The sequence below is a fragment of the Somniosus microcephalus genome, chromosome 12, assembly GCF_052327205.1.
Source record: "Somniosus microcephalus isolate GS21.2 chromosome 12, FLI_Smic_1.0, whole genome shotgun sequence".
In the NCBI taxonomy this organism is placed as follows: Eukaryota; Metazoa; Chordata; class Chondrichthyes; order Squaliformes; family Somniosidae; genus Somniosus; species Somniosus microcephalus.
This window is the reverse complement of record NC_140998.1, coordinates 158,895,873-158,909,499: the sequence shown is the minus strand read 5'-3', so window position 1 is coordinate 158,909,499 and position 13,627 is coordinate 158,895,873. Positions and strand designations below refer to the sequence as shown.

Genomic DNA, 13,627 nt, shown 5'->3' with positions numbered 1-13,627 from the left:
TAAGTGACTTGATACCACTTCCTTAGCCATGGATTCCAGCATTTCCCCCGACGACTGATGTCAGGCTAACTGGCCTGTAGTTCCCTGTTTTTTCTCTTCCTTTCTTGAACAGCGGTGTTACATTTGTGACCTTTCAATCCGCTGGGACCATTCTAGAATCTAGGGCATGTTGGAAGATCAAAACCAATGCATCCACTATCTCTTCAGCCACCTCTTTTAGAACCCTAAGATGTAGGCCGTTAGGTCATGGGGATTTTTCGGCTTTTAGTCCCATTAGTTTCTCTAGTACTTTTCCTCTTATATTAATTACATTTAAGTTCCTCACCCTCATTAGACCCTTGGTTCCCCACCATTTTTGGTATGCTTTTTGTGTCTTCTACTGTGAAGACAGATACAAAATATTTGTTTAATGTTTCTGCCATTTCCTTATTCCCCATAATAATTTCTCCTGTCTCAGCCTCTAAGGGACCAACATTAACTTTTTCTACTCTTCCTTTTTACATACTTGTAGAAGCTCTTACAATCTGTTTTTATATTTCTTGCTAGTTTTCTCTCATTCTATTTCTTTCCCCTTTTAATCAATTTTTTGGTCAACCTTTGCTGGTTTCTGAAACTCTCTCAATCCTCAGGCTTACTATTATTCTTTGCAACATTATAAGCTTCTTCTTTCAATCTAATGCTAATCTTAACTTCTTTAGTTAGCCACAGTTGGATCACTTTTCCTGTGGAGTTTTTGTTTCTCAATGGAATGTACTTTTGTTGAGAATTATGAAATATTTCTTTAAATGCTAGCCACTGCTTATCTACCGCCATAGCTTTTAATCTATTTTTCCAATCTACCTTAGTCAACCTGCCCCTCATACCTCTTAAATAAAGACAATTACAGTTTAAGATTCTAGTTTTGGACTTCGGCAAGTCACACTCAAAATTAACATGAAATTCTACCATATTATAATCACTCTGCCCCAGAGGATCCTTTACTCTGAGATTGCTAATTAACCCTGTCTCATTACACAGTACAAGATCTAAAACAGCCCGTTCCCTGGTTGGTTCCATGACATATTGTTCCAGGAAACTGTCCCGAATGCATTCCATGAACTCGGCCTCCAGACTACCTTTGCCAATTTGATTTGTCCAGTCTATATGAAGATTAAAGTCTCCCAAGATTACTGCATTACTTGTGTTACATGCTCCTACTATTTCTTGATTAATATTCTGTCCAATGGTACAGCTACTGTTAGGGGGCCTATATACCACTCCTACCAGTGTTTTCTGCCCCATGTTATTCCTTATCTCCACCCATACTGATTCTACTTCCTGATCTTCCGAGCAGAGATCCTTTCTCGCTACTGTCCTTATGCTATCCTTATCAGGGCTACTCCCCCTCCTTTTCCATTCTGCCTGACTTTTGAAAACGTCAAGTACCCTGGAACATTCAGTTCCCAACCTTGGCCACCTTGCAACCACGTCTCTGTAATGGCTATTAGATCAAACCCATTTATCTCTATTTGTGCCACTAGTTTGTCTATCTTGTTACGAATGCTTTGTGCATTCAGATAAAGAGCCTTTCCTTTAAATTTTTTATTATTCCCTGCTTTGACCTTATTCTCTGCTGCACTGCTACCATTAAACTTTCTGTCCCTTCCTGTCACTTTACCCAAATTGCTACACTGCTCTATTGCCTTGACCTTTCTCTTCAGATTTCTAAATTTCCCCTCACCTGACCCCTCCCTTCCACCCCCCCCCTTTTTTAGTTTAAAGCTCTATCTACAGCCCCAGTTATTCGATTCGCCAGGACGCTGGTCCCAGCCCGGTTTAAGTGCAGCCCTTCCCGACAGAACAGCTCCCTCTTTCCCCAGTACTGGTGCCAGTGCCCCATGAATTGAAACCTTTTTCCCACACCAGTCTGAGCCACACATTTAACTCTCTGATCTGCTTATTAATTTAGACCCTAGCCCCTCAAACTCCCTCAGAAGAAACTCATTCTTAGTTCTACCTATGTCGTTGGTTCCTACATGGACCACGACAACTGGGTCCTCCCCAGTTCTTCTCCAGCCATGAGATATCCTTAACCCTGGCACTGGGCAGGCAACACAGTCTTCGGGACACGCTTTCGTAGCTGCAGAGAACAGTATCTATCCCCGACTATACATGCTGTTACCAGAATGGTGATCAAGCTTTCCTATTATTTACAGCTTTGCAAATAATATGTAAAGAACTAAACTAGTCACTCAAGCTGCGAGAGACTGGCCCCCCAAAGCCTTTCCACCATCTACAAGGCACAAGTCAGGAGTGTGATGGGATACTCCTCACTTGCCTGGATGAGTGCAGCTCTAACATCACTTAAGAAGCTCGACATCATCCAGGACAAAGCAGCCTCTGCTTGATTGGCAACCCATCCACCATCTTAAACATTCACTCCCTCCACCACCAGCATACCGTGGCTGATGCACTGCAGCAACTCGCCAAGGCTTCTTCGACAGTACCTCCCAAACCCACTACCTCTACCACCTGGAAGGACAAGGGCAGCAGGCGCATGGGAACAGCATTACTGCCAAGTACCCCTCCAAGTCACACACCATCCGGACTTGGAAATAGTCGTTCTTTCGTCATCGCTGGGTCAAAATCCTGGAACTCCCTCCTTAACAGCATTATGGGAGTACCTTCACCTCATGGACTGCAGCGGATCAAGGCGGCAGCTCACCACCACCTTCTCAAGGGCAATTAGGAATGGGCAATAAACGCTGGCCTTGCCAGTGACTCCCACATCACAGGAACGAATAAAAACCCGAGTGAGGAGCAACAAAGTTACCTTGATTTAAAGAGGGAGTTTGTAACAAATAATTAGGAATGCAGGAATAAAGAATTAAGTGCGGTTATTAATATTTATACAATGTTTTACATAGAATGTACAGCACAGAAACAGACCATTCAGCTGGTGTTTATGCTCCACATGAGCTTCATCCCACTCTACTTTATCTGACCCTATAGCATATTCTTCTATTCCTTTCTCCCTCATTTACTTATCTAGCATCCCCTGAAATACATCTATGTTATTCACCTCAACTAGTCCATGTGGTAGCGAGTGCCACATTCTAATCAACTAAGTCGTTTATCCAGAATTCCTTATTGGGTTTATTAGTGACCATTATATTTATGACCCCTAGTTTTGGACTCTCCCACAAGTGGAAAGATCTTCTATACATCTACCCTATCAAAGCCCTTCATAATTTTGAAGAACTATCAGGTCACCCCTCAGCCTTCTCTTTACGACAGAAAAGAGCGCCAGCCTGTTCAGTTTTTCCTGATAGTTATATTAATAATGGCAGCATTCATCTAGATCATTGCATATAAAAACCTTGCATCTAGCACATGATCTTCACACGTGCAAAATGTGTCATTCTTGGCTTAAATATCATTTATAAAAAAAGTCACAACGGAACGGATATGGAACTTACCAATGAACAATGAGCAGACAGGTGTGAAAACTAAGAATTAAGTACCACCAAGGAGATATGTAAAAAACCAAACAAAAGTCAGCATCAGCCATCAATAATACAACAAGAGGAATCAATGACATCACTCAAATTATCTCTTGAAAATCGATCTGACCATCCGTTTTGCCTTTCACTTAAGGGTTCGTATGTCAGTTCCAGTTTCACTCAGTTGGCAGCAGCCTCAGCTCAGAGTCAGAAGGTTGTGGGTTCAAGCGTCATTCCAGGACTTGAACACGTAATTGTGGCAGACACTTGGGTGCAGTGCTGCATTGTCACTGGATGAGACATTAAACTGGGGCCCAGTCTGCCTGTTCAAGTGGATATAAAAGATGCCATGATACTATTTGAGGAAGAACAAAGGATTTCCGCCGGTGCGCTGGGCAACATTGATCACTGAACCAACTCCATAAAGTACAGATTATGTGGTCGTTTATCTCAGTGTCTACCTACATAACAACAATGACTGCATTATGAGATGAATTTAAAAATACAAGTATCAGGATCAGTGGCTGATATATAAATTCTTTAATTATAATAGAAAAGATAAACATAAAGACAGATAGCAACACTTTACACACTTGTAAAGACAGAGAAACACTATATTTTCTGCTGGTCGAGGTGAAAGAAGCAAGTGCTGGGGTACGTGTCCTTGTACTCTGTACTGACAATGGGAGAAGCCGCCTTCTGTGCTGCATGTAACATCATAAAACTGTTATTTATACCAGTGTACCAGGGAAAAATACCCCCAACATACTTAATCCCCAACCCCAGAAAAGCACCTCATCACCAGTGTTACTGAAGCCATCGTTACAGCCTTAGAACAAGATGGCCAACTCTAGGCGGATTTTGTTCTGTAGGCCCAGTAGGAATTGCCCAAATTCAAATTTACATAGGCTCCTTGCAGCCAAAGAAGGGAGACTTTCATCTTTTCAGTCTGAGCTGTATTCAAATGCAGTCTCCCCCCGCTCCCACTGAGGTGAAAGGACTGGGTGCTAACTCACTGCAACTTCCAGTTCCCATCCATTGTCGTCTTATTATACAAAGCTCATCGAAAGGCCTAATAGTTTAGACAGAAATGATAATTAGAAGTTGTTCTCGATTTGGGAAAGATGGCTGAATGCTCATTCTTTCCTATCCTGGTTAGGGAGATGCATGCCGTAGCCTGAATCTGTTCGCTCCTGGTATGATGAGCAGCGTCAGGAAGAGACTCTTCACGATCCTGGTCAGGTATTTGTGTCCTGGTTTTACGGTCAGCAGGACTTCATTAATATGTTCACCACTACAATTAAAAAAGGTTAAAACATTATTCCTTAATATTAATTTACCAGCAGCATGAAATAAGTGATTTTTTACTGTCAGTAACTTCGCAACTATAATAAGTTCTCTAATAGAACTATTTTATTACTTAAAACAGATGATCTGGTCATTATCATATTGCTGCTTGTGGGAGCTTGCTCTGCGTATTTTGGCTGCCGTGTTTCCTACATTACATTAGTGACTGCACTTCAAAAGTACTTCATTGGCTGTAAAACGCTTTGGAACGTCGAAGTCCTGTATAAATGCAAGTTCTTTATTTTTTTCTTGAATAGAACTATTTTATATGTAGTTTTTGATTAAGAGGTTATTCACAACATGAAATATTGTACAGGTGCACGATACTTTATCCGAAACCCTTGGGACCAGCTGTGTTTCGCAATTCGGAATTTTTATTTCAGAACGGATGAAATGGACAAGAGGTGGGGGGGGGGGGGGGGGAAGTCGGACATCGCGGGGGGGGAAGTCGGACATCGCGGGGGGGGAAGTCGGACATCGCGGGGGGGAAGTCGGACATCGCGGGGGGGGGAAGTCGGACATCGCGGGGGGGGGGAAGTCGGACATCGCGGGGGGGGGGAAGTCGGACATCGCGGGGGGGGGAAGTCGGACATCGCGCGGGGGGGAAGTCGGACATCGCGGGGGGGGGAAGTCGGACATCGCGGGGGGGGGGGAAGTCGGACATCGCGGGGGGGGGAAGTCGGACATCGCGGGGGGGGAAGTCGGACATCGCGGGGGGGGGAAGTCGGACATCGCGGGGGGGGAAGTCGGACATCGCGGGGGGGGGAAGTCGGACATCGCGGGGGGGGGAAGTCGGACATCGCGGGGGGGGGAAGTCGGACATCGCGGGGGGGGGGAAGTCGGACATCGCGGGGGGGGGAAGTCGGACATCGCGGGGGGGGGAAGTCGGACATCGCGGGGGGGGGGAAGTCGGACATCGCGGGGGGGGGGGAAGTCGGACATCGCGGGGGGGGAAGTCGGACATCGCGGGGGGAGGTCGGACATCGCGGGGGGGAGGTCGGACATCGCGGGGGGGAGGTCGGACATCGCGGGGGGGAGGTCGGACATCGCGGGGGGGAGGTCGGACATCGCGGGGGGGAGGTCGGACATCGCGGGGGGGAGGTCGGACATCGCGGGGGGGGAGGTCGGACATCGCGGGGGGGAGGTCGGACATCGCGGGGGGGAGGTCGGACATCGCGGGGGGGAGGTCGGACATCGCGGGGGGGAGGTCGGACATCGCGGGGGGGAGGTCGGACATCGCGGGGGGGAGGTCGGACATCGCGGGGGGAGGTCGGACATCGCGGGGGGGAGGTCGGACATCGCGGGGGGGAGGTCGGACATCGCGGGGGGGAGGTCGGACATCGCGGGGGGGAGGTCGGACATCGCGGGGGGGAGGTCGGACATCGCGGGGGGGAGGTCGGACATCGCGGGGGGAGGTCGGACATCGCGGGGGGAGGTCGGACATCGCGGGGGGAAGTCGGACATCGCGGGGGGGAAGTCGGACATCGCGGGGGGGAAGTCGGACATCGCGGGGGGAAGTCGGACATCGCGGGGGGGAAGTCGGACATCGCGGGGGGAAGTCGGACATCGCGGGGGGGAAGTCGGACATCGCGGGGGGGAGGTCGGACATCGCGGGGGGGAGGTCGGACATCGCGGGGGGAGGTCGGACATCGCGGGGGGGAAGGTCGGACATCGCGGGGGGGAAGTCGGACATCGCGGGGGGGAAGTCGGACATCGCGGGGGGAAGTCGGACATCGCGGGGGGGAAGTCGGACATCGCGGGGGGGAAGTCGGACATCGCGGGGGGGAAGTCGGACATCGCGGGGGGGAAGTCGGACATCGCGGGGGGGAAGTCGGACATCGCGGGGGGGAAGTCGGACATCGCGGGGGGAAGTCGGACATCGCGGGGGGGAAGTCGGACATCGCGGGGGGGAGTCGGGGGAAGTCGGACATCGCGGGGGGGAAGTCGGACATCGCGGGGGGGAAGTCGGACATCGCGGGGGGGAAGTCGGACATCGCGGGGGGGAAGTCGGACATCGCGGGGGGGAAGTCGGACATCGCGGGGGGGAAGTCGGACATCGCGGGGGGGAAGTCGGACATCGCGGGGGGGAAGTCGGACATCGCGGGGGGAAGTCGGACATCGCGGGGGGGAAGTCGGACATCGCGGGGGGGAAGTCGGACATCGCGGGGGGGAAGTCGGACATCGCGGGGGGAAGTCGGACATCGCGGGGGGGAAGTCGGACATCGCGGGGGGGAAGTCGGACATCGCGGGGGGGAAGTCGGACATCGCGGGGGGGAAGTCGGACATCGCGGGGGGGAAGTCGGACATCGCGGGGGGAAGTCGGACATCGCGGGGGGAAGTCGGACATCGCGGGGGGGAAGTCGGACATCGCGGGGGGGAAGTCGGACATCGCGGGGGGGAAGTCGGACATCGCGGGGGGAAGTCGGACATCGCGGGGGGGAAGTCGGACATCGCGGGGGGGAAGTCGGACATCGCGGGGGGGGAAGTCGGACATCGCGGGGGGGAAGTCGGACATCGCGGGGGGGAAGTCGGACATCGCGGGGGGGAAGTCGGACATCGCGGGGGGAAGTCGGACATCGCGGGGGGGAAGTCGGACATCGCGGGGGGGAAGTCGGACATCGCGGGGGGGAAGTCGGACATCGCGGGGGGGAAGTCGGACATCGCGGGGGGGAAGTCGGACATCGCGGGGGGGAAGTCGGACATCGCGGGGGGGAAGTCGGACATCGCGGGGGGGAAGTCGGACATCGCGGGGGGGAAGTCGGACATCGCGGGGGGGAAGTCGGACATCGCGGGGGGGAAGTCGGACATCGCGGGGGGGAAGTCGGACATCGCGGGGGGGAAGTCGGACATCGCGGGGGGGAAGTCGGACATCGCGGGGGGGAAGTCGGACATCGCGGGGGGGAAGTCGGACATCGCGGGGGGGAAGTCGGACATCGCGGGGGGGAAGTCGGACATCGCGGGGGGGAAGTCGGACATCGCGGGGGGGAAGTCGGACATCGCGGGGGGGAAGTCGGACATCGCGGGGGGGAAGTCGGACATCGCGGGGGGGAAGTCGGACATCGCGGGGGGGAAGTCGGACATCGCGGGGGGAAGTCGGACATCGCGGGGGGAAGTCGGACATCGCGGGGGGAAGTCGGACATCGCGGGGGGGAAGTCGGACATCGCGGGGGGGAAGTCGGACATCGCGGGGGGAAGTCGGACATCGCGGGGGGAAGTCGGACATCGCGGGGGGGAAGTCGGACATCGCGGGGGGGAAGTCGGACATCGCGGGGGGGAAGTCGGACATCGCGGGGGGAAGTCGGACATCGCGGGGGGGAAGTCGGACATCGCGGGGGGGAAGTCGGACATCGCGGGGGGAAGTCGGACATCGCGGGGGGGAAGTCGGACATCGCGGGGGGAAGTCGGACATCGCGGGGGGGAAGTCGGACATCGCGGGGGGGAAGTCGGACATCGCGGGGGGGAAGTCGGACATCGCGGGGGGGAAGTCGGACATCGCGGGGGGGAAGTCGGACATCGCGGGGGGGAAGTCGGACATCGCGGGGGGGAAGTCGGACATCGCGGGGGGAAGTCGGACATCGCGGGGGGGAAGTCGGACATCGCGGGGGGGAAGTCGGACATCGCGGGGGGAAGTCGGACATCGCGGGGGGGAAGTCGGACATCGCGGGGGGGAAGTCGGACATCGCGGGGGGAAGTCGGACATCGCGGGGGGGAAGTCGGACATCGCGGGGGGAAGTCGGACATCGCGGGGGGGAAGTCGGACATCGCGGGGGGAAGTCGGACATCGCGGGGGGGAAGTCGGACATCGCGGGGGGGAAGTCGGACATCGCGGGGGGGAAGTCGGACATCGCGGGGGGGAAGTCGGACATCGCGGGGGGGAAGTCGGACATCGCGGGGGGGAAGTCGGACATCGCGGGGGGGAAGTCGGACATCGCGGGGGGGAAGTCGGACATCGCGGGGGGGAAGTCGGACATCGCGGGGGGGAAGTCGGACATCGCGGGGGGGAAGTCGGACATCGCGGGGGGGAAGTCGGACATCGCGGGGGGGAAGTCGGACATCGCGGGGGGGAAGTCGGACATCGCGGGGGGGAAGTCGGACATCGCGGGGGGGAAGTCGGACATCGCGGGGGGGAAGTCGGACATCGCGGGGGGGAAGTCGGACATCGCGGGGGGGAAGTCGGACATCGCGGGGGGGAAGTCGGACATCGCGGGGGGGGAAGTCGGACATCGCGGGGGGGAAGTCGGACATCGCGGGGGGGAAGTCGGACATCGCGGGGGGGAAGTCGGACATCGCGGGGGGGAAGTCGGACATCGCGGGGGGGAAGTCGGACATCGCGGGGGGGAAGTCGGACATCGCGGGGGGGAAGTCGGACATCGCGGGGGGGAAGTCGGACATCGCGGGGGGGAAGTCGGACATCGCGGGGGGGAAGTCGGACATCGCGGGGGGGAAGTCGGACATCGCGGGGGGGAAGTCGGACATCGCGGGGGGGAAGTCGGACATCGCGGGGGGGAAGTCGGACATCGCGGGGGGGAAGTCGGACATCGCGGGGGGGAAGTCGGACATCGCGGGGGGGAAGTCGGACATCGCGGGGGGGAAGTCGGACATCGCGGGGGGGAAGTCGGACATCGCGGGGGGGAAGTCGGACATCGCGGGGGGGAAGTCGGACATCGCGGGGGGGAAGTCGGACATCGCGCGGGGGGAAGTCGGACATCGCGGGGGGGAAGTCGGACATCGCGGGGGGGAAGTCGGACATCGCGGGGGGGAAGTCGGACATCGCGGGGGGGAAGTCGGACATCGCGGGGGGGAAGTCGGACATCGCGGGGGGGAAGTCGGACATCGCGGGGGGGAAGTCGGACATCGCGGGGGGGAAGTCGGACATCGCGGGGGGGAAGTCGGACATCGCGGGGGGGAAGTCGGACATCGCGGGGGGGAAGTCGGACATCGCGGGGGGGAAGTCGGACATCGCGGGGGGGAAGTCGGACATCGCGGGGGGGAAGTCGGACATCGCGGGGGGGAAGTCGGACATCGCGGGGGGGAAGTCGGACATCGCGGGGGGGAAGTCGGACATCGCGGGGGGGAAGTCGGACATCGCGGGGGGGAAGTCGGACATCGCGGGGGGGAAGTCGGACATCGCGGGGGGGAAGTCGGACATCGCGGGGGGGAAGTCGGACATCGCGGGGGGGAAGTCGGACATCGCGGGGGGGAAGTCGGACATCGCGGGGGGGAAGTCGGACATCGCGGGGGGGAAGTCGGACATCGCGGGGGGGAAGTCGGACATCGCGGGGGGGAAGTCGGACATCGCGGGGGGGAAGTCGGACATCGCGGGGGGGAAGTCGGACATCGCGGGGGGGAAGTCGGACATCGCGGGGGGGAAGTCGGACATCGCGGGGGGGAAGTCGGACATCGCGGGGGGGAAGTCGGACATCGCGGGGGGGAAGTCGGACATCGCGGGGGGGAAGTCGGACATCGCGGGGGGGAAGTCGGACATCGCGGGGGGGAAGTCGGACATCGCGGGGGGGAAGTCGGACATCGCGGGGGGGAAGTCGGACATCGCGGGGGGGAAGTCGGACATCGCGGGGGGGAAGTCGGACATCGCGGGGGGGAAGTCGGACATCGCGGGGGGGAAGTCGGACATCGCGGGGGGGAAGTCGGACATCGCGGGGGGGAAGTCGGACATCGCGGGGGGGAAGTCGGACATCGCGGGGGGGAAGTCGGACATCGCGGGGGGGAAGTCGGACATCGCGGGGGGGAAGTCGGACATCGCGGGGGGAAGTCGGACATCGCGGGGGGGAAGTCGGACATCGCGGGGGGGAAGTCGGACATCGCGGGGGGGAAGTCGGACATCGCGGGGGGGAAGTCGGACATCGCGGGGGGGAAGTCGGACATCGCGGGGGGGAAGTCGGACATCGCGGGGGGGAAGTCGGACATCGCGGGGGGGAAGTCGGACATCGCGGGGGGGAAGTCGGACATCGCGGGGGGGAAGTCGGACATCGCGGGGGGGAAGTCGGACATCGCGGGGGGGAAGTCGGACATCGCGGGGGGGAAGTCGGACATCGCGGGGGGGAAGTCGGACATCGCGGGGGGGAAGTCGGACATCGCGGGGGGGAAGTCGGACATCGCGGGGGGGAAGTCGGACATCGCGGGGGGGAAGTCGGACATCGCGGGGGGGAAGTCGGACATCGCGGGGGGGAAGTCGGACATCGCGGGGGGGAAGTCGGACATCGCGGGGGGGAAGTCGGACATCGCGGGGGGGAAGTCGGACATCGCGGGGGGGAAGTCGGACATCGCGGGGGGGAAGTCGGACATCGCGGGGGGGAAGTCGGACATCGCGGGGGGGAAGTCGGACATCGCGGGGGGGAAGTCGGACATCGCGGGGGGGAAGTCGGACATCGCGGGGGGGAAGTCGGACATCGCGGGGGGGAAGTCGGACATCGCGGGGGGAAGTCGGACATCGCGGGGGGGAAGTCGGACATCGCGGGGGGGAAGTCGGACATCGCGGGGGGGAAGTCGGACATCGCGGGGGGGAAGTCGGACATCGCGGGGGGGAAGTCGGACATCGCGGGGGGGAAGTCGGACATCGCGGGGGGGAAGTCGGACATCGCGGGGGGGAAGTCGGACATCGCGGGGGGGAAGTCGGACATCGCGGGGGGGAAGTCGGACATCGCGGGGGGGAAGTCGGACATCGCGGGGGGGAAGTCGGACATCGCGGGGGGGAAGTCGGACATCGCGGGGGGGAAGTCGGACATCGCGGGGGGGAAGTCGGACATCGCGGGGGGGAAGTCGGACATCGCGGGGGGGAAGTCGGACATCGCGGGGGGGAAGTCGGACATCGCGGGGGGGAAGTCGGACATCGCGGGGGGGAAGTCGGACATCGCGGGGGGGAAGTCGGACATCGCGGGGGGGAAGTCGGACATCGCGGGGGGGAAGTCGGACATCGCGGGGGGGAAGTCGGACATCGCGGGGGGGAAGTCGGACATCGCGGGGGGGAAGTCGGACATCGCGGGGGGGAAGTCGGACATCGCGGGGGGGAAGTCGGACATCGCGGGGGGGAAGTCGGACATCGCGGGGGGGAAGTCGGACATCGCGGGGGGGAAGTCGGACATCGCGGGGGGGAAGTCGGACATCGCGGGGGGGGAAGTCGGACATCGCGGGGGGGAAGTCGGACATCGCGGGGGGGAAGTCGGACATCGCGGGGGGGAAGTCGGACATCGCGGGGGGGAAGTCGGACATCGCGGGGGGGAAGTCGGACATCGCGGGGGGGAAGTCGGACATCGCGGGGGGGAAGTCGGACATCGCGGGGGGGAAGTCGGACATCGCGGGGGGGAAGTCGGACATCGCGGGGGGGAAGTCGGACATCGCGGGGGGGAAGTCGGACATCGCGGGGGGGAAGTCGGACATCGCGGGGGGGAAGTCGGACATCGCGGGGGGGAAGTCGGACATCGCGGGGGGGAAGTCGGACATCGCGGGGGGGAAGTCGGACATCGCGGGGGGGAAGTCGGACATCGCGGGGGGGAAGTCGGACATCGCGGGGGGGAAGTCGGACATCGCGGGGGGGAAGTCGGACATCGCGGGGGGGAAGTCGGACATCGCGGGGGGGAAGTCGGACATCGCGGGGGGGAAGTCGGACATCGCGGGGGGGAAGTCGGACATCGCGGGGGGGAAGTCGGACATCGCGGGGGGGAAGTCGGACATCGCGGGGGGGAAGTCGGACATCGCGGGGGGGAAGTCGGACATCGCGGGGGGGAAGTCGGACATCGCGGGGGGGAAGTCGGACATCGCGGGGGGGAAGTCGGACATCGCGGGGGGGAAGTCGGACATCGCGGGGGGAAGTCGGACATCGCGGGGGGGAAGTCGGACATCGCGGGGGGGAAGTCGGACATCGCGGGGGGGAAGTCGGACATCGCGGGGGGGAAGTCGGACATCGCGGGGGGGAAGTCGGACATCGCGGGGGGGAAGTCGGACATCGCGGGGGGGAAGTCGGACATCGCGGGGGGGAAGTCGGACATCGCGGGGGGGAAGTCGGACATCGCGGGGGGGAAGTCGGACATCGCGGGGGGGAAGTCGGACATCGCGGGGGGGAAGTCGGACATCGCGGGGGGGAAGTCGGACATCGCGGGGGGGAAGTCGGACATCGCGGGGGGGAAGTCGGACATCGCGGGGGGGAAGTCGGACATCGCGGGGGGGGAAGTCGGACATCGCGGGGGGGAAGTCGGACATCGCGGGGGGGGAAGTCGGACATCGCGGGGGGGAAGTCGGACATCGCGGGGGGGGAAGTCGGACATCGCGGGGGGGGAAGTCGGACATCGCGGGGGGGGAAGTCGGACATCGCGGGGGGGAAGTCGGACATCGCGGGGGGGGAAGTCGGACATCGCGGGGGGGAAGTCGGACATCGCGGGGGGGGAAGTCGGACATCGCGGGGGGGGGAAGTCGGACATCGCGGGGGGGGGAAGTCGGACATCGCGGGGGGGGGAAGTCGGACATCGCGGGGGGGGGAAGTCGGACATCGCGGGGGGGGGAAGTCGGACATCGCGGGGGGGGGAAGTCGGACATCGCGGGGGGGGGAAGTCGGACATCGCGGGGGGGGAAGTCGGACATCGCGGGGGGGGGAAGTCGGACATCGCGGGGGGGGGAAGTCGGACATCGCGGGGGGGGGAAGTCGGACATCGCGGGGGGGGGAAGTCGGACATCGCGGGGGGGAAGTCGGACATCGCGGGGGGGAAGTCGGACATCGCGGGGGGGGGAAGTCGGACATCGCGGGGGGGGAAGTCGGACATCGCGGGGGGGGAAGTCGGACATCGCGG

General features: G+C 60.3%; 1 protein-coding gene across 6 annotated transcripts in view; it reads right to left on the bottom strand.

Moving 5' to 3' along the window:
* Positions 1–4,007: 4,007 nt before the first annotated feature.
* Positions 4,008–13,627, bottom strand: part of LOC147109625 (outer kinetochore KNL1 complex subunit KNL1-like) — a 50,505-nt gene continuing 40,885 nt past the window's right edge. For all 6 annotated transcript variants that reach the window (XM_086003711.1, XM_086003708.1, XM_086003710.1 and 3 more), the window contains one exon: positions 4,008–4,776. In XM_086003711.1, the coding sequence (XP_085859837.1) occupies positions 4,638–4,776 (139 nt within the window). In that variant the 3' untranslated portion in view covers positions 4,008–4,637. The remainder of the gene's footprint in view (positions 4,777–13,627) is intronic.